This window comes from Taeniopygia guttata, chromosome 4, assembly GCF_048771995.1.
Source record: "Taeniopygia guttata chromosome 4, bTaeGut7.mat, whole genome shotgun sequence".
Classification (NCBI taxonomy): domain Eukaryota; kingdom Metazoa; phylum Chordata; class Aves; order Passeriformes; family Estrildidae; genus Taeniopygia; species Taeniopygia guttata.
In genome coordinates this window covers 31,379,447-31,404,505 of record NC_133028.1, presented here as the reverse complement: position 1 = coordinate 31,404,505, position 25,059 = coordinate 31,379,447, and the positions used below count along the sequence as shown (strand labels likewise).

Here is a 25,059-nt window from a genome sequence, read left to right as displayed (position 1 = left end):
AAAACTAACTTTAAGCAAAGGCTAAGGCTGTCCTCTGATCCAGAGCAGAAGAAACTATGACTGAGGATCAAGGGAGCGCATTTATGCCTTGCTGTGAAAAGGGATGCTTCCCTGCTGGCCAAGTGGAAGTCATGACAGCAGTACTCGGACTCCATCAGGGTGCATGACATTGTTTTGGAATGTCAGCATGTAAACACATAATTACATGCACAACACATGATTCAAGCATGCTTCAATGAGAAGATGTGAAGAAACATTGTTTCCTCCTAAGTGATCTAAAATGCATTTCTACTTTACCAGGGGCACATGTTAGGCAGCACAAGGGAATTTAAAAGGATGTTACTTGATAAAAAAAACTCTGATTTAAGAGATGGAACACAAATCATATTACTTGCCAATCTATGTGGCAGACTTTTCTAAAGCACAGTTTACCAATGTTTATTATAGGATGGTGAATATTTTCTCATGTTTTGATAAGGATAAAATCAAAATCATATACACTGTATAGCTCTGCAAGTTGCAAATGTGAAATGAAAATAGAAATATTTAATGAACTCTCTTAACTTCTGAGAAGTACTGTTTTAGTCTCCTACTACCACAGTGATACTTTCTAGTGAAAATGTGATTTATGTTTGTCTTCCTTTGACTTCATTCCCATGATCTGTTGTTACCAAGCTCATACATTTCTGAAGAAATAAAAGTGTAACAAAGAAAAGAACTGAAAGCATCTCATCCATTCGAATTGGTTTTTGGCTATGCCACAAAAACTTGTGGCTATTGATAAATAAAGTGGAGGTAAAGAGATAATTTTATTATTTATACCATTGTTTGTAAGCATGTCATTCCCAGTAAGTATATCAGAGTCCCAATTCTGGACAGCTTTTTTGATATGGCATGTGCTCCTGAATGACGATGTACACCTACTGCATAAACGTAAAGATACAATGAATGACTCCAAACACATCTATTTTTTCCCTTAAATTTCTAGCAGTATGAGAAGGATATTGGAAAGGAGTGAAAATGCAGAAGCTTTAGGACAAAAAAATGTCCTCCTATTTTCTACAGTTCCTTATACAGTCAATACTGGTAGTTTTCAATCATCTGCTATGACCTTCAGGTCTCTGTGTGGCTGTAAGAGATGCACACAGATCCAACAAAACATGAAAACTTGATTAGAAGTAGAGCTCAGCCATGACTGGTGCTGATGGAAACTAATGGAATATTCTGCTTTACTCATTCTCCACACTACTTTAGGGATATTAATGTTAACAGAGTGTATTGCTTTCCTCATGCCAGGCTCCTTCATAGCTGCAAAAGCTATTAGAAATCCATATTTTCTTTACACTATGGATTTCCTTATTTTCCTAGACTGGAAAATTCTCATTTAGCAACTACACTATGTGAAAAACACATTTTTCAACAGCTTCAGTCTCATTATGTAGTACTGTCTGCCAGGGTTAATTATGATCAGGCCTCGAGTATGACTAATTCAATTCTGAACTGCGTTTTATAGTTGTTTTTTACCAAATTTGCTTTTCTAAATACGTCTATTACAGCAAGTTTAGAAAAGATGGTAATAGCTACAATTCTGATTTCTCTTGAAATACATATTTATTATTGTGCTACTTGCAAAAGTTACACAAAAATATGCGAGAAAAATGATAAGATGTGTCTGATCAAATATTGCATAATTTCTATATTAAAGACATTCTCTTTTACATCCATTTTGGATTTCAACAATATCTTATAAGTATTTTTTTCTTTTTTTGATTAAAATAAAAGAAAAAAAAAAAGAAGCAGAGCAACAAACTACTCAAAGAAATAACTTTAAAAACAGATTGGTCATACTTACCCTGACAATTTCATTCAAGTTTTGATTATTGAGAAATTCCCTTCTAAGAAAACAGGAAATTTCTCAGAATTTCACAGACATTTTGAAATTCTATGGAAAAAAATTAGTTTTGCTGCCACAGAAATTGGAAATTGTTTGAACAGTGGAAATGGAAACTTCCTAAAATGACCTTAACATCTATTCACAAAAAGTAACACAAAGTAGTGTATTCATAAGAAAACAGAATCGACTTTCTATGATACTGGCAGAATTAACAGCATTTTTATCACTTAGAATTAACAAAATTATATCTTAAAACACATTTTAGATTCACATTATTTTTTTCTTAATGATAAAGAAAGGTTATCTGCATACTGTTTTCAGTTTCACCAGCATCTTATGATGCATGAATTCACTGCTTAGTAACATCATTATAATTTATAGAACTAATTTAGTTTCAATTAGTTGAAATGCACTGCTACTTCAGTTGTCCTGATTACTGTATTTTGTGAATAGACAGCAAATTTATCTATCCTCAACACCCTTGTGAAAATGATGTCCTTCACTAACAATTCTGTGGGATGAAAGCTTCTTATGGAAGACACAAAGTGGAATGAGAAAGGGTGGGAAACACAGGGAGTAAGGTTGGATAAGTCAATCACAGGGATAGAGGAAGAAAGTTAATCCACCTTGGAAACACAGTGCACTATCATTGTTGTTAGTTGCATCGATGTCTGGAAAAGAGGCACTAAGAGGTAATCTTCCACAATCATTCTGGTACAGTGGACAATGGATAGCACCATCTTGAGGCAGTGGATGAAAAGGCTGGTGCGTGGGACTCTTTTTCAGAGCTTTAAGAGATGAATTCCTTTCTGGAATGTCTGGAAGCAGCTCAGTAATAAGTCTGTGTAATATACTGTTGTCAGGCAAGCTTCCCCACCTTTTTTCAGCTTTAATTTGGTCACAGATGTCTTTAAGTGCAGAATCTAGTGCTTCAAACACTGATGACTTGCATTTTTTCTTTTCAGTTTGTTTTTTAGGAGCTGCACTTTTTTTCCTCCGGAAAGGCACTGGACTGACGAGGAATGCTATCTTAGACAGGCCAGATTCTGCTTCCTGTCTCCTTGGATCTTCAGTGGTTTCTTGCTTAGCCCTTTCATGTTTTAGCATGGTGGTGAAGCGGGTATAGGATGCTGGGCATCGCCCTTTGCAGGAGCTGATGAGATGCCTATGGTGGTGGTGATGGTGGTGGTGGTGATGGCCTGATCCATAAAAGCTTTCAGATGAAGTGAAGGAAAAATGATCAAAGTCACTTTCACTACAAAAGGATGAACCCTCTATCTGGATAAAGTCACTGAGATCAGAAACCACTCCGTCTTGATCGCTGTCTGAAAAATCTATATGTGATCGTTGTGGCTCATCACTGGTCACTTCAATATGAATTGGCACCAGGGTTTTAGACTTGTAGCTCCGTTGTACCTGAGTGGGATGTCTGACTGGAGTTTCTTCTTCCAGCAGTGATTCAATAGAAAATCGCCTCTTTGGACACAAGCCATTTTTAGGAGGCTCTAATGAAACAGTTGACAACATGTCATCACCAAGGTTCGGCATTGATTTTGACTTCTGAATTAACTTTTCAAATTCAGATATTCTGGTTGGCACCATGTCTCTGGGCACCTCCTCAGTAGAAGACTCTCTCCAGCCTTGAAGAATCCCTTTGTGCTGTTCTTTTTCATATTGCAGTATTCTGGACTTGACAGAACAAATCACCTCAGAATTCATCAAGTCCTTGCGATTGATGCGGTGCATCTTTTTGTACATCTTCAGGAAACCTGGAGCATCATGTGCAGATCTGTGACGAACTCTTGACCTACCACTACCACGGCCCTCAACGTATGGGGAGTTCCAGTTCATTGAGCAAATTTCTTTGGAGTCCTCCTCACATAACAGAGAGCCCATGCTTTCAGCCTTGGCCTGTGCATCGGGATAGCTGTTGTGATCATCTGTTAACAGGTCATCACAGCTACGAGATTTCCTCTTCGGAGAAGCAGCTTCCTCTGTGCTACTCCAGATTTCTGCATTTTGGCGAGTCATTTGCCAGCCATTCTTGTAGCTGGCTGCCCTTCTTGAATCATTTGGAACAGCTAAATGTTGTCTGTAAGTGCTACAGTAATCTAATTCATTTGAGGTGTTCTGGTTGTGCACTGAGTAACTTAAAAGGGATGGATATACTTTGCTAATATCCCCACCTTTATAATCCATAGAGCAGCATGATAAAAAAGAAACATTGCCAGAAATTAAAAGATTCAGAAAGTTGGAATTAGCATCAGTAAGTATTAGAAAGACTAGAAAAGAGAGAGCAATTAGTGCATCTATCAGCTTAGGTCAGTACATAGTTTGTTACAGCCTAGGACAGCAGAGCTAATAATTAAGTTATTTTCCAGCTGCAAAAATGCATTCATGATAATTTGAACAACAAAAAGAATTCCTTATTAATTATGGAGATGTTATCTCCTCTACAACCCCTGCCATCAAAGCAACATAAGAAACCAGGCATTAATTGGGGAGTAATTGGGATTTTTAAGCAGGTCAACAGACAATAAAAGCGGCAAAGGATTTAAAGATGAAGCCACACAACAAATCTAGACCTCAGGGTAATACTGACTTTTCCATCTGGGCATTCTAAAAAGGTTGTTTACGGTTTTTAAGCTGTATAATGCTCCGAGTTCACAGCATCCACATATTCTAAGATAGTTAAAACAAAGATAAATCTTTGTATCAGATCAAATAGGAAATTTCTCCAAGTAATTCAGAGGTAGCCTGCTCCTTCCCTGGTGATAGCACTGAAGGGAGAAGTGTTTATACAGCTTATTCAAGGCAGAACAAGGCAGCTCAGGAAATGCTATTCAAGTGTAAAGGAAGGTGTATCAGTTTACTCAGCCTAACCACAATGTAGAAGTAAAAATAACCCTTAGATTGACTTCCATAACAAAGGCCTGAATTTTCAAGCTTTAAGACATATTTTTATGTGCATGGTAGATCTAGAAGACACTATGAGACAAATTTTCATATTATGCTTTCATAATGGTACTGAGCTTTCAAAAATAGTTTCAACTGGCAACATTCAGTTCAGGAAGGGTGCTTCAAACAGCTCAGTCTGCTTTCTGAAAAAAATTAAATCTAGACCTGAAAGTGAAAAACTTGAGTTCAAAATTCATGCTGATCAAACAATTTATAATGTGCTCCTTCTTTAACAAATTGGTTAATTTCAAGAAAAATTAACATTCTACAAGGGTCATAATGCTGGGAGAGAACAGTGTCAGCTACTGAAAGCTAATTGGCTGTGGAAGATATTCTCAATGGAAGGATTTGCAAACACAGGAAGTGTTGAAGTCATGCTTGTTATTGGTGGTGGAGTCAAAGGCACATGCAGACAAATGGAATTTATCAACTTTTTTCTGCCTGGCCTGGTAAGCCAAATGGATGAGTTAATCCACTTTTAAAATTACTGCTATAACATTTAATGTTTTAAATGTTTAATATACATTTGCTTTTCAGCCACCTCAGTCTCAATGTTCCTCACTGCTTTTCTTTGACACCTTCTGTTGCAGTCTGGATATTATGTTCTTTTCACTGGGAATTTACTGTTACAGAAGTTTACTGATTAGTATAGCTACAAAATAGAGCAATTAAGAGAATAATAATAATAATTTGAACAGAAGGAGACATACTGTATGCAGTATTATTATATATATTATTTTATGTTTTACTGGAAGCTTTTTGTCTTTCTAGAAAAAATCAAACCTCCAAACCCAAATGAACTGACTCTGTGATCTCTTTCTTGAAGAGATGTGGAAAACAGTAATAGGATGGTGAGTTACTTACAAAAATAAGCTAATCAGATTGCATCAACTGTACTAAATACTTCCAAGGATTTAGAAAGTAAAAAATCAGACTATGGATGCTTTCTTGATTAAATTAGGTCCTGACAACTATGGATATTTTCTTGATTACATTAGGTCCTGATAACTGACAGCTTAGACATCAGCTATGAATTTAAAAGGTCTGCTATCCTGGACACACACCTCTAATCTTACAGGTTATTTGTCTCAATTTACTTTCTCAATATAATATAACTAGTTTTAAAGTCACAATAATCTAGTAAGAGAGAAATAGAGTTAATAAAAATATTAGGGTTTATATATTGTGGTAGAATTATATATTGTGATAGTCTTTTAGTCAATTCTCTTTTATTAGAACAAGCAGTTGAAACTGGAAAATCCTCGTTACAAATCCAGCTTTTCAGCTTAAAATTACACCTGTAAGAATAAACAAGTCAGCCTTTCACCAAAGGCCCAAAGCTGTTGCTTTACATCACATCCCCTGGGGCAATGCACGGAGCCAGGAGGTAGCTGCTACCGACACACAGTACAACACATCTTTAGTTTTCTGCTAACTAATGTGGTCTCCTCTTACCTTTTGCTCTTGATGGAGAAGAAGGAGATGAGCTAGTTAAAGGCTTCCTAAGGGTGGAAGATGAGCCCTGTGTGTCTGTATGGCCCAGGTTAGGTCTGTTGGCGTTCTGATCACCGTGTGCCCTCTGGTGACTTACAGCAGGCTCTGACTTCCTTCGCTTTCTGTAGTCACTCGCAGTACTTGCAGAACTACAGAAAAAAGCACTATCAGCAGCAGTCCGATTCTGAGATCAGAATTCAGGAATTTAAGAAGTAAGGTCATAATTATATTATTAGTTTATAGATTAAAAATGCAAAATAAATACATGAAAAACCACATAAAGTGAAGAAGCACTGGTCTCACACATCTTACAGCCTATTTCCAAGTGAAAAGATTAATTTGTTTCTAACCTGATCGCTTTAAAGTTTTACACAACATTACTATGCCATTTTCTTGGAAATAAATGCATTGAGTTCTTTTAGACCATTTTTTGGAACTAGAGTTTAGGTGCAAAGATATGCACCTAAAAGAGAAAAGAAAAGACAGAGACTGAGAACAGTCAAGGCATCATGCTCAGGAAAACAGCACTGAATATGCTGCAGGGAGTAAGGGTAAAGAATAAATCACTTCTGTTGAGAAGCTCAGGAATATTAGTGGAAAGACCCAGAACACAGTGTGGTTAATTTAAATGCAAACACTAAGTCCTTGTAAAACTAAAATAAAATCTACACATCAGTATCAAAACCAACAATCTCTCCAAGCATCTAATTTGCCAATAGCTCACAAGGTGAATATCTGACTCTTCTCAAAATCTGCTAATTTCAGGTCCCAAAGAAGACCCTCAGGCTGGACAATCTGTTTTTTGAATTACAGACAGTATTTTTTACCTGGAGGGCCTGTCCAGGCCTCTGTCTGTTGAATAGTGATGATATAAGGAAGCCTGTGAAAACAAACACATAGATTGTTATGTTTGTATTTGAAAAAAGAATGACATTTTTTGTTTATCATGTTTGATGACTCCTTGTTACTCCGGGAAATTCTTTAACAACAGCCCATGATAATTAACATTATGTGGTGACTCCACCACAGTCACAGCAACATTTCATGAGAATAAATGATGCAGGTTTTAAAACCATCATTAGATTTCACTACCTATTCTACTTCAGTAATTTTTTTTTTCCTTTAAAGCACTGCTAAATAATGATCCCAAATCATGCTTTTATATATACTTTTCAAAACCAGACACAGAACAGCTGAATATAAAACCAGAAAAATCTGAAAATTATTCTTTTGTGTGCATGTGAGGTCTGCAAAGCTTGTCTTCATCCCTCAATTACTCACCAAAATCCCACAATCAATAATAGCCAGAAACTTTTATCAATCCCATGTTTGTGGTCAGCAACTGGCCTTATATACCTCATAATCCTGGTAAGAACAGTTCTCATCACAGAAAATTGTTGCGCTACTGCATGAACACTGGGAGATGGAACTTCAATAATTGTATTATTAATACAAAGTCAGCCTTAAATGACTAGTGATTTTAAATCAACCATTTCAAGCCTTCAGTCAGAATGAAGTAATATTACAATTCTGGTAACCAGGTATGAATCTAGAATGAACTGCATGGTTCCTGGGGTATTTCTTCATGGGTACAAAGCAGTCAGGTTCAAGAATTAAACTTCTTTCAAGCTCCTGACATGTCATTTCAGCTTTCCATAACTCAATGAACTAGAAATAGAACAGGTTCTATCATACAGGTTTCTAAGGTGCAGGATTTTTTCCCTTTATAGAGACCCTTCTTGGCTTTTTCCCTGCATGGAAAAATCTTTGTCTTGAAGGACTGCCAAAGTAGTGGCACTCATGGGCTGTACAAATCATTTCTTTTGTTGTATTTTTTTTTCCCTCCAGTTATTTGATTTGCGAGTTCATGAATAGAACTTCCCCCAGATTTGTTAACTGACACTTAAGTACACCTCCAGAAGTCACCAGTAGTCTTAGAATATTTGGGAACAGATTTTTTAGGACTGTGGGGTGGGGAGAACCACACAAACATGCCACAATATGAAACAAATGTTATCTAAAACCTGAGCAAAGATAATTCCAAATGTTCACATAATTCATATTTTCAAGTTTTTCTTTACACTCTCTGAAGGCTTAGAAGTACTTTGTGATTCTCCCATCACTCTCCAAATGCAATGGTTTTAAGATATATATGCAATGCTGTGAGATCTGTCTGCAATAAAACCATAGAAGCCAGACACAGTGCTGCTCACACCAACAACCAGTATAACCACAGTAAGCAAAGGCCTCAGTCTGTGTGCTTCCCTACACTGCCTGTAAAACACACGTTCAGCCTGTCCTGGAAAACATTCGAGTCTCATTCAAAACTGGCCACAACCATCTTTCTTCTCTTGACCAGTCACTGCCACGGTCTGGAACCAGCCAGGAGGGAAACTCAGGACCACAGGTGATCTATCAGGGCTGTTGCATGAGGTGGTGCAAACGCTGCAGATAAATTGTCATTGTGGATTCTTTTGTGCAGATGCCAACCACTTCCACGAGCAACCACTGACCACCTGGGAGGTGCCAGTGGCCAAATGGCCCTGAGGCAGTGACTGCTTCCCACCACCTCTAGTAGCTCCATGCCTGTACAGACCATGATGTCACTCCCAAGGGTGGAGCAGAGCCTCACTGTCTCCTATGGAAGCCTATGAGTAAATCACACAGTGGAAATCACACATCACAGAGGGAACTTCCTTATCCACAGCATTCCCCAGGCCATACACAGATGGCTAGAAGTGTATATCACGCCAAAACTGACTGCTGGGTTAGTGGCTTTTGATTTTCTTTCTTTAAGGTTATCTTATCACCTTGAATGTAACTTGCCCTTTTATCCTTTATTTGATGCTGTCTTAGAAGTTTTTTCTATGTGACAGATCTTGTACGTTGCCCATTCTACAACACTTATTTTTACTACAGGCATATATTATTTTATAGATTGTGTGGAGTTTATACCTTCTCTCCATATGTAGAGCTTCATTGATGCGTTATATAGAGGAAAGGTGAAAGTAAACACTGTGTGTGGTTGTTTTTTACTGCTTGTTTTACTGTTTGCAGCTGTCCTGTCAGCTCTTGGGCGTTTAATGACCCACATTTAGATGGCCCAACTGAACACATCTCTTCCATCTCCAGAGATAATTAGCCATCTTCCACAACATTCAACAGTGCTCTATATGAATAAAGGCCACTTGAAAAAAAAATTAAATATTGGAGATGACAACTCTAAACTACCAAATACAGGCTTTTTTGAATACTTGGCTTTTACTAAAAAAACGAGATCTATATTTAGAATTATGCCTGTATTTTAGCTGTTTTTATGCATCACGGCTTTAATGACGACTAAAAACAGAGCTAGGGAAAGTAGGCAAAAGTAAAAGGAAAATAACAAATAGGCTTGTTTGCATGATGGTTATACTTTTTGAATAGTCTCCCCCTCCAGAGAAGTATTAAGTTGCTGTAGTTTGTGAACATGATTTATCATATTTAAAGATTATTAAAAGTTCAAAATGAAAGAGAGGACTTCTTTGTAAATTAATCAAAGAGAAAACCAGTGTTACTTAATAACCATTTTACCCAGATCTACTGAACATGGGAATATTTCAAAGTCATGTTAGGGCTTTTAAATTGTTGATATATTGAAAACCAACAGGAATTAGAAAAGGCCTACAAGCTTTATCTTTCAGAGAACTGGGCCCAAATTTCATAACTCTGAGGTTTTTCAAGATACACAGAGCTTAAAATCAAACCAGAGTAAATTTTAAACAATTAACAATTTAAGACCACAATTTGAGCTTAAGCTTTGGAGAAGCTACAGAAGATGAAAGTGAATCACAAATATGGATGAAGTAAAGCCACCACAGGAAGCAAAGTTGCCAGCAGAGGATTCACTGACTTTTGCCCTAATGCTGTAAAAATGGGGGGGAGTGGAGAAGGAATGAAAGCTTGAATCTCTCCCACTCAGAGTAGGGCAATGTCAACCCACTACCTGACGATGAATTTTATTTGGAGTACTGACAGCAACTGTCAATCCTGAGTTATAAATTACAAAAGTACTATTAATTGCTGTTTTACCTGATGAACAACCTTAGTCATAAATACTTAATTGGAGAAATGACAGCTTAGCCACAAGGGCTTTCACTTGACACATAGAATTTGCAGTCAGGTATTTCAGTAAAAAAATATACTGTGCTGAGGGATTAATTGTGCAATGCACTTGCCCAACTCTGAAAAGTGGGAATTTGTCAGAGAGTTAGAGACGTATGGAGTGTTGTGTAATTCTGGGTGTTAATCTCTGAGAAGTTTTGGGTATAAGGACTCACAGTTCCTAGGATAATAAGATCAACATCCAAATGCACTAGTGATCTGGAAAGATATGAAGACAAAGATACAATGATTGTGAATTAGAAATGTCTCATAGCTATCAGAAGGAAACCACTAAATTTTAACAAACCTAAGACATAAATGGTGAGCATTCCAACCCTTCTTCCCAAGAGAATCATCTGAAAAAGAACCATTCATTTACCTCATTGGAAACACCAGAAGAACTGTCTTGAACATAGTCCAAAAGCTTTTTAGGTGGCTGCATCATAAAAGCAGAAGTGCAGAGATGAAATGGAGTAGAATCAATGGCAGCAAGGAATGAAACATGTGGAAAAGGTGACACAGTTAGAAATTAAGTGTTGACAGCGTCAGATACAAAGAGTGACACACATGGGTAGAATGGAAGGATAAATGTGTTATTTTAAAAATATCTTAATAAAATGTTAGTAACTTTAGGTGGTAAAATTTACAACTGGAATGGTTGAATAAACAGTTTTTAACACCGAGAGAGAAAAGTCTAAAGCATCACAGTTATGCTGTCTTGGAGGAACTTCAATATACTTTATCTTAAAAGTGATTGTTATCAGAAAAATACTGTTGAGATATGGTTAATCAGAAGAATTTATCTGTACTGTTTCTGCCCACCTAGAGGGAGAAATGATAATACTACTTGAATGGCAGGATAATGTAGATAAAAAGTAATCCATGACAATGTGATAACATTATAGACCACTACACAAAAAATTAAACCCAGATATATTTACCTTTATTTTTTTTTTAAATTTTCACAGGATATTGAATGGGCAATTTTTAAAATGCTATGATTAAAGCATTAAGGTTTTAAAAGAGTGTGTATTATTTGCTTTTTCTTCTGCTCTCCCTGAAGCAGCAGGAAGTTTTGATTTTGGCTTATGGCTAGCTACAGAAAGGGACTAAGGTGCCTGGTTTCAGGGTGTCCTCCAAGGCCCTGTGTCAAGTGCTCAGGCTCCTCATGTAGCCTGGCATGTCACTAATTAAAATTCTGATAGGTCTCCAGAGAATTGTTCACTGACAGAGAAAGAAAAGAATGGGGATATTTTAAATACTGATACTCTCAAGCTCATGTCATCTAGGGACTTCCTGTCTGTGGCCTGTGGCTTCTGCTTTTTAAACTCAAAAAATCTCAGGGAGGATCCTGAGGAGATATGAGAATGCTTAAAAAGACTGAGGGAATGCTTAGGTTTACTTTCCTCCTTTTTCTAAGGGGATTTTAACTTCTTTTAATTTTCCGCCCATCTGGATATTCCAACTATCCTCTTAGACACTCTTCTGAGATGAAGACATTTGCTATCCTTTTTCCTAAAGATGTTAGAGTGCACAGGAAAGAATTTGAGCTCTGTGGAGCCAGAGAGGGAGTGTGCAAAAGCAAGAGCAGGTGCATCTCCAACCTAGTTATTAAGGCATTGTGCAGGGAGGAAATGAAACCTAGTTCTAAGTCTTGCCTCAAACACGTGACTCTTTTGCCATTGTAAAAAATATACAAACAGCCTTAGGTGCTTAGATGCAATTAAGCCTATGGCATTTGCAGAACTGCAAGTGCTGAAGAAATCAAAGGGGAAAAATTGAGATATTTCTGATTTTTAGGTGTTTTGGCCAAATGGAACTCTTCAGATTTATAATTTTAAACTTAAGTGTTGGCAGCACATCTAAACCAGCAGCTCTTTGCCAGAGCCCTTTTTTGGGGTAATGGCTATTTGTGAAAATTGGAGCAGAACTGAAGTCTGTCCATTCAAAGAGATGTCCACCTTGAAAACAGGGCAAACCCATATCTCTCTGTTCAGGTACAAAATACATATTTTGCATGTATGCATATAAGAGATGAAAAAAAACAACAACAACAACAAAAAATCCCAGGATTTCCTGCTACAAGAAATTTGTTTCTGGTTTCATACATTTAAATTTAGATATAGTCCTTCAAGTAAAATATATGATCTGTAACTTAGCTTTTCTAATGCAAATTGTCATATTTTTCTGTCCTAGAAGATTGTTCAAAAATAATCCAGCCAAATGCAAAAAGTTTAGTGAAATCAGCAAACATCCCTGTTTATCATGGAATTTGTCTCGTTATTAAATACTTACACAATACTATTTATTTAATACATACTCCTTATTAAATCTAGACTATAACTAGTCTAGCAAGTTAAGAGTCTGTTTGAAAAAATATATACATTCATGGGACTTTACTGTCCTTCCTTAAAAAAAAATAATTTTACTGGCTTATACTTGCTCAATTTGGCAATTTAAATTCCTCAGACTAAAAATATTTTTTCCTAAAGTGGAAATATCAATATTCTGTCCTCACTTACCGGACGTCCAAACTCCAGCTCTGAAAAGAATTTATACCAGGGTTCGTTTTCTAAATCTATGTCATCTGGGTTTATGCGATCAGTCTGGAGCAGTTGTGAAGGAAAAGGGAAGGAAAAGGCACACACTGAGCAAAGTGCTAGAAATGCTATGTCACTTTAACAACAAACACACAGACATAAAACAAATACGGGGAAAGAAATGGAATAAAATCAAAGAATGAAGATGGTATTTAAGATGGAGATTATTCAAGAGCTGTCACTCACTGGTAATACTTTTCTTTTTAATACTTTTAATACTTTTCTTTTTGTTGATGTTCTTCCAAGGATTGGAAGATGTTAAACATTTTCAAATTATGCTTGTAATGCTAAGAGGGCTCTTTGACCTTTTCTTTAACATCATTGAATTAATTAATTACATTTAATGCTGCTAAAGATTCCTTGTTAGGAAGATGGTTTAAATGATTGTCTTCTCCAGCACAGGCAGGAAATTGCCCATGAGATCAACAATAAAGACGCAACTTTATCTGTATTGCTTTTGGTTATTCTTTGTCTTCTCACAAAGCATGTTAATTCTGAATCTTGATGTCTTGAAGCAAGCACTGAGCAGAGAGATAAGGAATATGCATCATGCAAGCATCACTATGTTAAAAAGCCACTTCAGAATATGAAAAGGAACTTGTATATTTTAAATCCTATGGTCAAAACATAGGGAACAAAAATATTATGCATTCCATAATATTTGTTTCAGCAGTACTGTGAGATGCTTTATCTTGCATAGCCTTGTTGACATAATGCAGCATTTTTTTTGACAGTGGAATACATTGTTTTCATCTGAAAATTCTCCCAGCCAAGGGACAAAGTAGCAATTGAAGATAGTATCAAGGAAATTCTTCAGTGAACAGAAGAATAATTGACAGATTTATTCAAGAAGCATGAAAACATGACAGTGCAAAACAGTACAGCTCTCAATGGGATATCTAATCAACTGTAAACTTGGCTGCATTAATTACTTTTTAAATAGCTTCAGTTTCTTTGTAGCATCTGATGTAGGCTTTCATGCAGCACAGAATTACAGTGAACTGTTGGCTTAAAGATCTCTGAAACAGAGAAATCCTCTTGTTAAAAGACATTTCAGAATTTAAAATTTGCTTCTCCATAACTGTAATGATCAGAACGTAGACGCTAATTATGGTGTGCCCTAGAAAGCAATTATCAAAGAAGACAGGGTCCTGCATAAAGAATGACACAGGTGATCATGTAACACTTTTGCCTCCAAACTGCCACCAGTAGACCAAAGAAATCACATACAGAGCCATTTCTGTTTTCTGCAACAGATAAGAGTGTGCTCTTGACCATTTCAGGTAATTAAACATCTTACAGCAGTTTTCTTCCTGCTTTTGATGTTACTGGGATAGCCTGCCACCTCTGCTCTATTGAAAGGTCATCAAGCCTTCAGAACTACCTTGGTGCTCACATATCCATGAGCTGTTCATGCAATATCTGGACCCCAGCTGTTGTTTTATACACTTATCTTCACAATGCCCTTTCAAGTAAGGGAAGTAGAACTCCTGTGAATGCAGAGGGAAGTGAATGTCACTGATGAAAATCTTGCTGTGCTCCACAGAAGGGTTAGGAAGTGAAGCTCCTCTGGAGTTTTACCCTTACATTTCCACCTGCCACAGCTGTACCTCAGCAGTACTGATGACAAATGCTTGAACTCAACTACAGACACCCAAGTCTTTTGTAGAGAAACACTACTGAAATAAGTTTCATGAACTGACTACTAAAAATGTGTGAATCTACTCGAGACTATGACTAATTTAAGAAAAAAACAGAGGATTTTCTTCTACAGAGATAAGAATGCATGAGGGCAAAAACCAGAAGATAATTTTGCTGTATACCAACTTGCTTCCCATTACAGGAAATGCTTGCCATATTTAGAGGGTTTTTTTTCTTATTTAAAAAAAAAATTCCACAATTTGCATCTGAATAATATGAGAAGACATTACTAAACAATTATTTTCCATCCTTTCTCCAAACTAAGTTATTGTATGTTGAAATATTGCATGTTTTTACCTTTATATTCAATAAAAAAATTAATTTTCACAGAAATGTTGATATCAACAAATGGGTGTATTTACACAAAATAAATAAATAAATACATAAATTTAAACGCACATAGGGTTGGAATTGTGGACCTTTTGGCCCTAGAAGTCTTGGCCTATGTTACCCTGTGAGCCTCAAGGTGCCTAGAAGAGCAGCAGCCCCAGACCTACACAGAGATGGAACCATTTCCCTCCTTGCAGGGAGGCAGAACACAGTGACAGATCAACTGGGCCCTCCTAAGCCAGCCAAGAAGATAAAAATGAGAATGGGGGTTGCCCCCCTTTTCAACGTCAACTACTCTTGCAATTACCTGCAAGCTTAAAAACACTTGTGTTTCTGCTGGTAAAGAAAAAAGCTATAAATAATGCATTTTATCTAGTTTCTACGTTTTAATTTCTTCTCGGGTAGTAAATAAAATGAGACTGTAACAAAGTATGTAAAGCTAATTCTAGCCAAGTCCACTTTAATATACAGCTTCAACTGCAGAGGGCAGCAAACAAAAAGAAACTGAGCACTAAACTCCAAATTCCCTGCTGCTGGCAGTTCTGGAGAGGACTTGCATTCCCTGTTCTACCAAGATCAATATACAGGCAATTGATTTTGCTGGGCTTTTGGATTCAGTATTGCTGACAGAGCTTTTTCTATTATCTCACCTTCTAAGAGACTCACAATGAATGAATCATTTTGACTTAAAAGCTGCACTTGGCTTAGTCTCACAAAGTATCTTCCAAACTACTGGAAGAGAAAGTAAAACCAATAAAGGAAAATCCGTTTTTATTACTTGCCAGTCAAATAATGTTCCTACAATCTAACCTTCATCTAGCAATTTAGTAACAATTTGATTATTCATTGAAAATATACCACTGAAGACCATTAAGTAACTTCACTCCTTTTGCACCAGGTGGTCAACACAGATGTTCAAGTATGGAACACGGACAATGAAAAAAATTACATCTGTAGTATTACACATAGCTTTGCCTGTTCTTGCCTTGATACACAATAGACATCCACAGGTAATAATCAAAACTGTGCATTTAAACTCACGAGTTAAACGGCTCTTACTTGTAGATCAGTATTTTGCATTTGCAATTTCAGACACCAAACTGAAGCCTGTCTGGAATAGTGGGCCGAAATGCCTGTTGTAAATTTGGCTTTAGCATTTTATTATCTCTAAAGAATTTCCTTTTGCATTTTTTTCTTTTTTTTTTTTTTTTTTTTTTTAATTTCATTATGAGAAGAAGTATTTTATAATGCCATATTAAGCATACCAAGTGTTATATTCAGATAACCAGATTGAGATGTCAAAAGCAACCAAATGTGCATGCTCTAAAGAAAATTTCCAATTTCTCACTTCACTAAAAACCAAACCAAACAAAAAACAACAGATGTACATCATGGAACAAGTCTAGTCTATTTCTGGTATTTGACAAAACAGTAATTTAGAAAAATTGATTCTAATAATGAATTCCTCTTGCATATAAACTCAGTAGAAAATTCGTATGTTGAACAGAGATTAAAAAATCTAGAACTAAAATTTAACCTCACAGTTTTATTTGATGAGCACATGTATACTTTTATGCTTAGAGTTAAATAACTAATGAAAGCAGAAGTATTGTGTGTACCAATTTTATGAGGTCTTTTCTTACAGTAACACTGAGATTTTTCCTTACATACTCTACTGCAGAAATAGATATATGTATATGTATGGAGGAATTGCTTCTCATATATACAAGGTAGAAACTAGTAAATAATAAAATTTAATTTCATTTACACGTGAATAAGATTAAGTTGTTACATTGTCATTTACTAATTAATGGGAAGTAAACATCCATTTTAGGAAACAAGTCTACCGTTTTTATGATATTGGAAAAAAAGAGGAATATTTAGTTTAATTACAGACACTGGAGATGGAAACATACATCAAAGCAACTTATGTACCACCCTATCAGTGGCTTCTTGAAACAGCAAAGAGGAGCTGTATCAGCATGTCTTGTAAGATTATTTAATGCCTTACTATCACAAACCTTTACTGCAATCTCAAAGTACTAATCCCAAGCCTCTCCTTTATGCTGATGTTTCCTCTTACAAATTCGAATCATGGAAGAATACACACTAATCTCCTGTTTCACGGAAGTGGCTACTACACAATACAGCACTTAGAAACCACACTCATCCTTCTGCATCTATAACAATTAGTGATCCCTAACCAATCTATCAATTTAATGTTTGTTACTAGGTCAATGTTTTAGTTTATTATTTCACACATTGTTTTGATTAATGCATATTTTCTTTTCATCAGTGAGGATCTGTTGCATAGTATTTCCCACTAAATGTTAGCTTCACACTGAATCTCAATTTCTTTTGTTCTTGCCATGTTCTCATCTCTCCATTAGTCACAACTGATTCCAATCTGCTACCTACATCAATAAAGGGAATGCTAATCTGTCAAATTTGACTTGTCAGACTTGACAGATTATAATACAAGATAGCTGTAAATATTTAATATTTTTAACAGATTACTTTGCCATCAAAACTACAATCCTGTAGACATGGAAATTACTTAATTAAAAAAAACGGGGATTTGGAGTGTTAGAAAAACTCCCTTTGACTTCATTGATTTTGACAAAACTAATAAAGTATGACTTTCTATTTCAGACACTATAAATGTCCGTATTTTGCAATATTAACTTACTGCACTTATTTTATATTCCACATTTTTAAAATTCTTTCCTTCAGGAGCATCAAGACAATTTTTCAGACATTAGAAATCAAACCTTTTGAGATTATCAAGGTGGAAGATTTAATTCATGCAGTACTGACACATTTGAGAATTGGAGTTTTCATTTGAATTTGGAACCAATGCATTATTTTCAGATGTCAGCTTTTCCTATGCACAATGAAAAGAGCTTTTGACCTGCTTTGCTGATCACCCTTTAACATTTTTGTTTTACTTTTTATATCCCATTCAATGAATACAAGGGAAGGAAATACTTCAGTGAAACAAATTAATTTTCTGTTAGTAACATGGTCCAAAGGAAGTATCTTAATTAAATAAAACAAAATGGCGTCTTTATCAACAGTAGACATTCCAGATTGATGTAACTGTGATAGCTCCCTATTTTTTTAAACTACGTTACATTAGTGTCAGCAAAACTTTCATCTTATAATAATTTCCAATTTTTTACAGCCCTGAATCATTCATAAACAAAAAATCTCTCAATTCTGTACATGAATGTACTTTCCTCAGCTTAAAAAATGTCTTATACAATGAGATGATTCCTTGTATGTACATCAGCTAAGGCTAAACTTTTAGTCTAAGCTTCAAGATGGCAAAGTATGACCTTACCCTTGATGGATATTGCTTGCTAAGTAACATGACTACAACATGACTAAAGCTTTTCTGCATGAAAATATTTTCATGACCAAACAAAGCTCAAAATTCCATCTCTTGATTCAGATTAGAAAAAGTAAAATGCATAAGCAAGTGGAAAAAAGATTCAGGATCAGTCAGCAAACCTAATTTTCTTGTTATTTCATTAGTTTGCTAGAACTGAAAAAATGTAGCTCTGACAATATTCATCAGCACTGCAATAGGAATTATTTTTGTTCACATTACATTAGTGAAAAATGTAAAAATCTCTTGGACACACCAGAAGATGTAAGTTAAGCAAGTAAGCCAAACTCAATTTTTCCATACAACCATCAGATAAGAGCAAAGACAAATTGCTGCAAAATTGTATTTGAAAAAGGATCTTCAATATTCCTCCAAACAGAAATTATTAATAGTAAATAAAAAGATAGCCTCTTACCAAATCTCTTACTGTATTACCCATTTCATTTGTGTGTCTTACCGGTCTTTCATGTTCAAGAATTGATGACTTTCCCGGCTCATATTCAAAAATACTTCTTGGTTCAGAACGGAACTTGCGAGTATCTACCTTTCTGTCAGGAGGATCCCAGTCATTCCTAAACAACAAATACAAGCAACTGAGCTAATTTTCTGTCACCACCTTGTGCTACAACAGAAACCTGCAAAGCCAGATGACGTTCAGAACAGCTAATATTTCCAGATCTCAGCTGCAGAACATCTAGCCTGGCATCCCAGTGTTTTACTGTAACATCTTAACCTGTTTACAGCAGGGATGCTCAGTACAGCAGGAAGAACACTAGAGACTTCCAGCCTGTGATCACTCATATTTGTCTTTTAACAACCAGACCCATTAAAAACTACCCTGGCATACCCACGCCAAAAAACATAAAAACCATTGCAAATAACTATACATGTTTTGCACACTCTACTAATATAGGCAAGTGGTAGATATTTTTGTCAACTTATATTATGATGATAAGGCAATATTGAAAAAGTTATAAAATTTTCTGAGGCAAATAATGAGGAATTATTTTAAAAGACAGTGTTATGGTCATTATCCTCATCTGTAGTAGAATTGCTTCTGAATATCCTTGTAAGCAGCATATTGTTTCTCTGTCTTGAACAGATAAACAAGAGGAAGAATTTGGCAGTTGAATTTGGAGTAGAAATGTATCAATTTTCTCTAAAATTACAAATTTGCTATCAATTTAATAATGCTATGCAAATAATTAAAAGTAACCCATGCTACTATATTTTTTCAGTCGTTTACTATGTCATATTACTAGCTACATATACATTTTGGGGGAATACTTAGCTAGCTACAGTGAGAGTTACTTTGCATGGCAGCTCTTGTAGTACCTACCTTCATTGTACTTGTAAAACTGTGGGTCACACATATTTTTATTTAACTCTGTGTAAAATGACCCACTGGTAACTCAAAGGTTGGAGGAAAGGGGAGGGGAAATACTACCAGCTATTGTCCGTATCTGATAAGAAAGAACACATACTGATTAAATTTTATCAATTCTATTGGTCTTTCTGGCGTGACTTGGTTTGATGTGACCTGACATAATAATGCACATGTCATGTGCCTTAAAAAAAATCTATGGTGTGTTTTTTGTTTATAGAATGCTTGCAAGTGCATTTCAGGGACACAGACACCTCTATTTATAAAATGCCCTACATTTCAAGGGAAGTAGTTCTACATGGCTTTATTATTTATTTTCACTGAGGAAAAAAATATTTTCAGAGCAGAAAAGGTTACATTTTTTGAGAAGGAACAGGAAAATGGAAATATTCTGATAAAGTTGCATTATACTGCAAGCCACTGAAGCAGAAAGGGTGCTACTGAAATTCTAGTCACACTCAGTTCAACTAATCTACAGTTTTCAGCCTTTTATCCTGCATGGACTATATATTTTGAGCTCACCTGCTAATGCAAAGCAGATCTTGCCTCGCAGCTATGAAACATGTGATATATGTGGACCTAAGCCTCTTATGTGAGATTTTAAATACTCTGGTTTTATAGGCAATTAAAAAAAGAACCTCCCAATGGCAGGAAAAGATTGATAAGCTATAGCTTTCAGCAGTGGGCAAAGCATAGCTAACATGTTTGGCATCCCTTGGGCTGGAGAACACGGATTTCCACTGCCTGTTGTATCATGCAGGAGATTAAAAGGGAAGATGTCATAGCCAAATTCAGTGCTGAGTAGTTGTTTCCAAGCTTGACAAGAGGCACTGCAACAGGCCTTGGTTTATGTGACCGAGGTATTTGGCCTAGCACTGGACAACAAATCACACAACTTCAGAGATCAAAGCTAAACAGCTCTTTTGCTGTCTAGCTAAAAAAATCTGCACTTCTGTATGACCTGCTAACAAAAGTCAAGCCTCATGGCCTCTTTGAGGCAGCCCAACTCTAATCTTTAGCATTTCCTCTTGACTACCTGCCCTTGGCAACAGGGAAGCCAAAATCAGTAACCATCAAGCAATCTCATCTTCCTCTGCAGTATGTGCATCTACTGAATTACATTTTGGATTGCCACTATCTACAAATTTTTCAAAAAGCCATAGTTTTGTCTTAATTTTATACACTTAGTATGGTCTTTCATCATAATATTTTATTCAAACTTCTAAATACTTGAAACTGTTTAATATAATTACATTTCTACATATAAATATGTTTACAATGTCCAAGCTGACAAAAACGATCAAATTCTCTTTTGTTGCTTGAGTGTAACTAAGAGAGGGAAGCTTGTAGGCACAGATGAAAAGAAAAATATTACCCTTTTGCTATATAATATATGCATAGCCACACATATACATTTATAATAGCATAATATTATATTAACATGTAGTATTAATTAATGTAAAAACTAAAGAAAAACATTTTTTCTAGAGCTAGTACCTACAAATATGCTGAAGTCAACAGAATTTGTGTGCAGGTCTCTGGCAAGGTTTTATCAAAAGGATAAGCACTTCTTTCCTGAGTTATGCATTACTAACTTTTCCAGACTGGACTCTAAACAATGGGACCTGGTTTTCTGCAGAGAATTTGGATAGAAAACCATGGGAACCATGGGCATCCGAAATGCCTCTTTAATCTGTAAACACTGTCTTGGTCTACCAAAACGGAGATTGAAAAAAATGGGGGTATAAAGCACTTCTAAGCTCTGGGGAAATGTGGGTTGACTTCTACACTCTTGTACAGTTTTGTTCTCCCTTGAATTTTCAATTACATCATCTTTTTGATCCTTTCTCTTTGGTGCTGGGTACAATAAAAAGCCTTTTCTGCTCAGAGACTGACTATTTAAGACAGCTCCTAGAGCAAACTGTTCTGAAACACAACAAGCAGGACAATACCACTAATGAGAATAAAAATCCTTAATGCTCAAGGTCACATCATAAATAAGAAAACACTCTTCTTTAGCACACTGAAGACATGACAGCACCATGTATGATGCCCAGACTCCTGACAAAGATCACCCCTCATCATCTGACTGGCCCTTGATTAAAGCCTTTGAAGTAATATTGTAGAGCTGCTATTTTATCCCTTGCTATATTCTGCAATTGGAGTACTGTACTTAGCAAGAACACCTTTCAAACCTGCACTAACTTACTTTTCTGGTGTAGACCGTTGCCTCATACGATGTGGTGGTACTGGTGGTGGCACATGGGGTGGCAAAGGGGATGAGACCTTAAAGGCATCAGAGCTACTGTCAGAAGCACTTTTGGACAGTGGTCTGTACGTCTGTGTCTTTGCAGCTGGGTGTGCCTGAGCAGAGAAGGATGGACTGTAGCTACCTAATATAAAACAAAACCAGAAACAGTCATAGCATGAGAGTAAATCTTAAAAAAACACGAAATGGAATGCTACAAGAATCCACAGTAACTTAATAAAATGGCAAGATTACAAAAATGTGTAAATGAGTTTTAGAAGTACATTGCTGTGTATTATGCAGCTCATTAGAGAACTTATATATTTTTACACAAAATTACAAACACATAAGTAAAGTGCAATACAGTTAAAAGAAATTAATTTGATGGAGAAGTAATTGGGTGCATACATCCATCACATCTGTTAATGACAGCCTGTAATTAATCTCCAGGATCATCCTGTTCTCAGTTCCATGTTCAGAAAGTAGAAAAGAAGCAGGAAACACACATTTTTTGATTGTTTTAATAACTATTTGGTTTGTGATAATGAGGCAATAGCATTATCTTGAAGAGGATCACAAGAGTACAAACAGATGTCAAACCACTGACCCACTACAAGTCATCTGAACAGCACAGAAAAAGGCACTATAGAAAGCATGTTTAATGCAACAAAAACTGAAATGAAAAAATTTTGAATGGCATTTTTGCAGAAGGCACTATGGCCTTTTTGCACACAGTCTATTAATGCTTTCATTTTTGCTTTTTTGGAAATAATTTTACCATATGGGTATAATCTTCTTAAGACACAATGATTATATTTCTTAGATGAATATGTCTTTTCTTGTGGCTAAATAACATCAACATGAATGCCTGTAGCAAAAATGGACAAGTTTGTAAAACAATCCGTTTTATCAGGCACTCTTGCTGCATATTTTTAAAATGTATTCAGTACATTATTTTTGTCTTTCCATGTCAGTAATTACTCTTTTCATTTTCACATGGTGGTTCCCTTTCCATTTCTTTAAGGAAAGGCTGCATTACTAACAATCACTAGTGAAAATAAATGCAAAGTAATCAAGAAACTACAGTATTAAGTGTATCCCTCTACCGTAAGAAGAGGTCCACAGCTGCAATTAATTTCTGCAGTAAGAATGAAACTAAAATTAAACTTGTTTCATTTGGGGGAAAAAGACACGAACAACTGAGATCAAATGAGACACTAGAAGGTGTGTCTACAAGCATTACAAAAGCGAGTGTGAAGAGTTAACTACACCATCACTTGCTGACATTAACAAAAGCGTCACTTTGAACACGGAGTAATTCCTACCAGTATTGTATGCATATGCAGTATTATACAAGTCTGTGTCGTCATCTACAAAAAGAAATACATATGTTACAGTAGTGCCATACATCACAGAAACTGAGCTTTGTTTCTGCAAATACAAATAGAAGATTGGTAAGCCATCAAGCATGGTATTTCTTTTCCTCGTCTCATAGGTGCCTTTGGAAGACTCTCTTTCCCCCTTACACTTAACTTAGGCCATTATTACCATCTTATTGTATTGCATCTTCTGGTCATGTCACCCATATCGCATACTTACTAAGTTAGCACCAAACTGCAAATTACTTTTTGTCTGTTCTTTTCCCTTCCCCATGCTTGATTCCTTCCTTTTGTCAGCTTTCCTATGCTACAGACTGTTAAGCTGTTCTTCCTATCACAAAAGGCAATCCTAAATATCTACTATGTGACTAGTGTTCAAGATAAAGCCTGTAAGCCAACATTCTCCTGCCTATATTTCTTATTCTCCCACTAACATTCTGTGTGACCATACTGAATGTTAGTTTTACCTCAGATGAATAAAGTCTCCTTCCTTTTGGAGGTATAATGAACATAACTGCCATTTACACAGTTTCCTGACATCCTTGGGGCAAATCATAAAGGACATTAAAGCTAGCAATCTCACCAAAACTCAGTCTCAGCAAAACCAAGTAAGATATTCTATGACAACAATTAAATTCAGGCACAAAATTTTTCCTTAAACCAGCCTGTTTACTAGCCCACGCTGTTCTAACACTGGAGTTCTCCAAAAGAAAGGCAGAAGGGAGGAGATTTACAGTATAAAATTTCACGTCCCTCAAAGTGGACATGAGGAGACAAAGACAAGAATATACTCACCAGGCTTATGAACCATGTGGATTTGCTTGAACATTGTCTTGTACCAATCCTTTGGCCTGTCAACTGTCTGAAAAAAAGCAGAGTTTTAACAATTACCAACAAAATAAAAATACCCATGTGTACAGATTGGATCAGATGATTAATGTTATTCTGGAAAAAAATATTATGTTATTCCCTATTTAATAGAATAGTTTCAATGTATTTTGAATGTATTTATGTGTTTTATTGAGGAATTCCTTTAATGAATTCTGGAAGACCCTGAAGATTAAGTCAGTCTTGGACTCCGATCCTGGGAGGGCATGATGGTTCAGAACATTGGAATTATTGTGACGTCAACAGTTCATCACCTTTGTGCCCTATATTTGACAATGATGAATGCTAGATACTTTACAGGAAAATAGAAATACCTCAGCAGTTATGATTACAAGCATGTAAGAAGTGCTTCTTTTGACCTCCTGGCAATTTCTGGTTTAAATTACTTTCAAAATGTAATTGTTAAATAATGCAGATAAACTTTGTAATACTACTGAGAAAATAACTAAGACCACACTATATTTTAATGTTTGGAATGTAAACAAAGAGTATTCTTTACAAGTTTTAAAAGCCCTTTTCAGACAATTTTAACTTATTCAATAATCACTCATTAAATTATACTTATCCTTACTTTTGCAAACTAAGTAATCATAATCCCAAGGTTCCCAAACTCTACTCATATCAACACCTGCTTGTGTTTCTTTTTATC

At 36.0% G+C, this 25,059-nt stretch overlaps 1 protein-coding gene across 49 annotated transcripts in view; it reads right to left on the bottom strand.

Moving 5' to 3' along the window:
* SORBS2 (sorbin and SH3 domain containing 2) overlaps positions 1-25,059 on the bottom strand; it is a 152,469-nt gene that overhangs the window by 23,044 nt on the left and 104,366 nt on the right. For 29 of the 49 annotated variants that reach the window (XM_072928290.1, XM_072928284.1, XM_072928305.1 and 26 more), the window contains 9 exons: positions 24,318-24,384; positions 23,469-23,513; positions 22,105-22,288; positions 18,969-19,083; positions 13,012-13,095; positions 10,869-10,925; positions 7,174-7,226; positions 6,308-6,495; positions 2,521-4,080 (listed from right to left, as the gene is read on the bottom strand). In XM_072928290.1, the coding sequence (XP_072784391.1) occupies positions 2,521-4,080; positions 6,308-6,495; positions 7,174-7,226; positions 10,869-10,925; positions 13,012-13,095; positions 18,969-19,083; positions 22,105-22,288; positions 23,469-23,513; positions 24,318-24,384 (2,353 nt within the window). The remainder of the gene's footprint in view (positions 1-2,520; positions 4,081-6,307; positions 6,496-7,173; positions 7,227-10,868; positions 10,926-13,011; positions 13,096-18,968; positions 19,084-22,104; positions 22,289-23,468; positions 23,514-24,317; positions 24,385-25,059) is intronic. The other 20 variants (XM_072928310.1, XM_072928309.1, XM_041715787.2 and 17 more) reach the window with 6 other exon arrangements.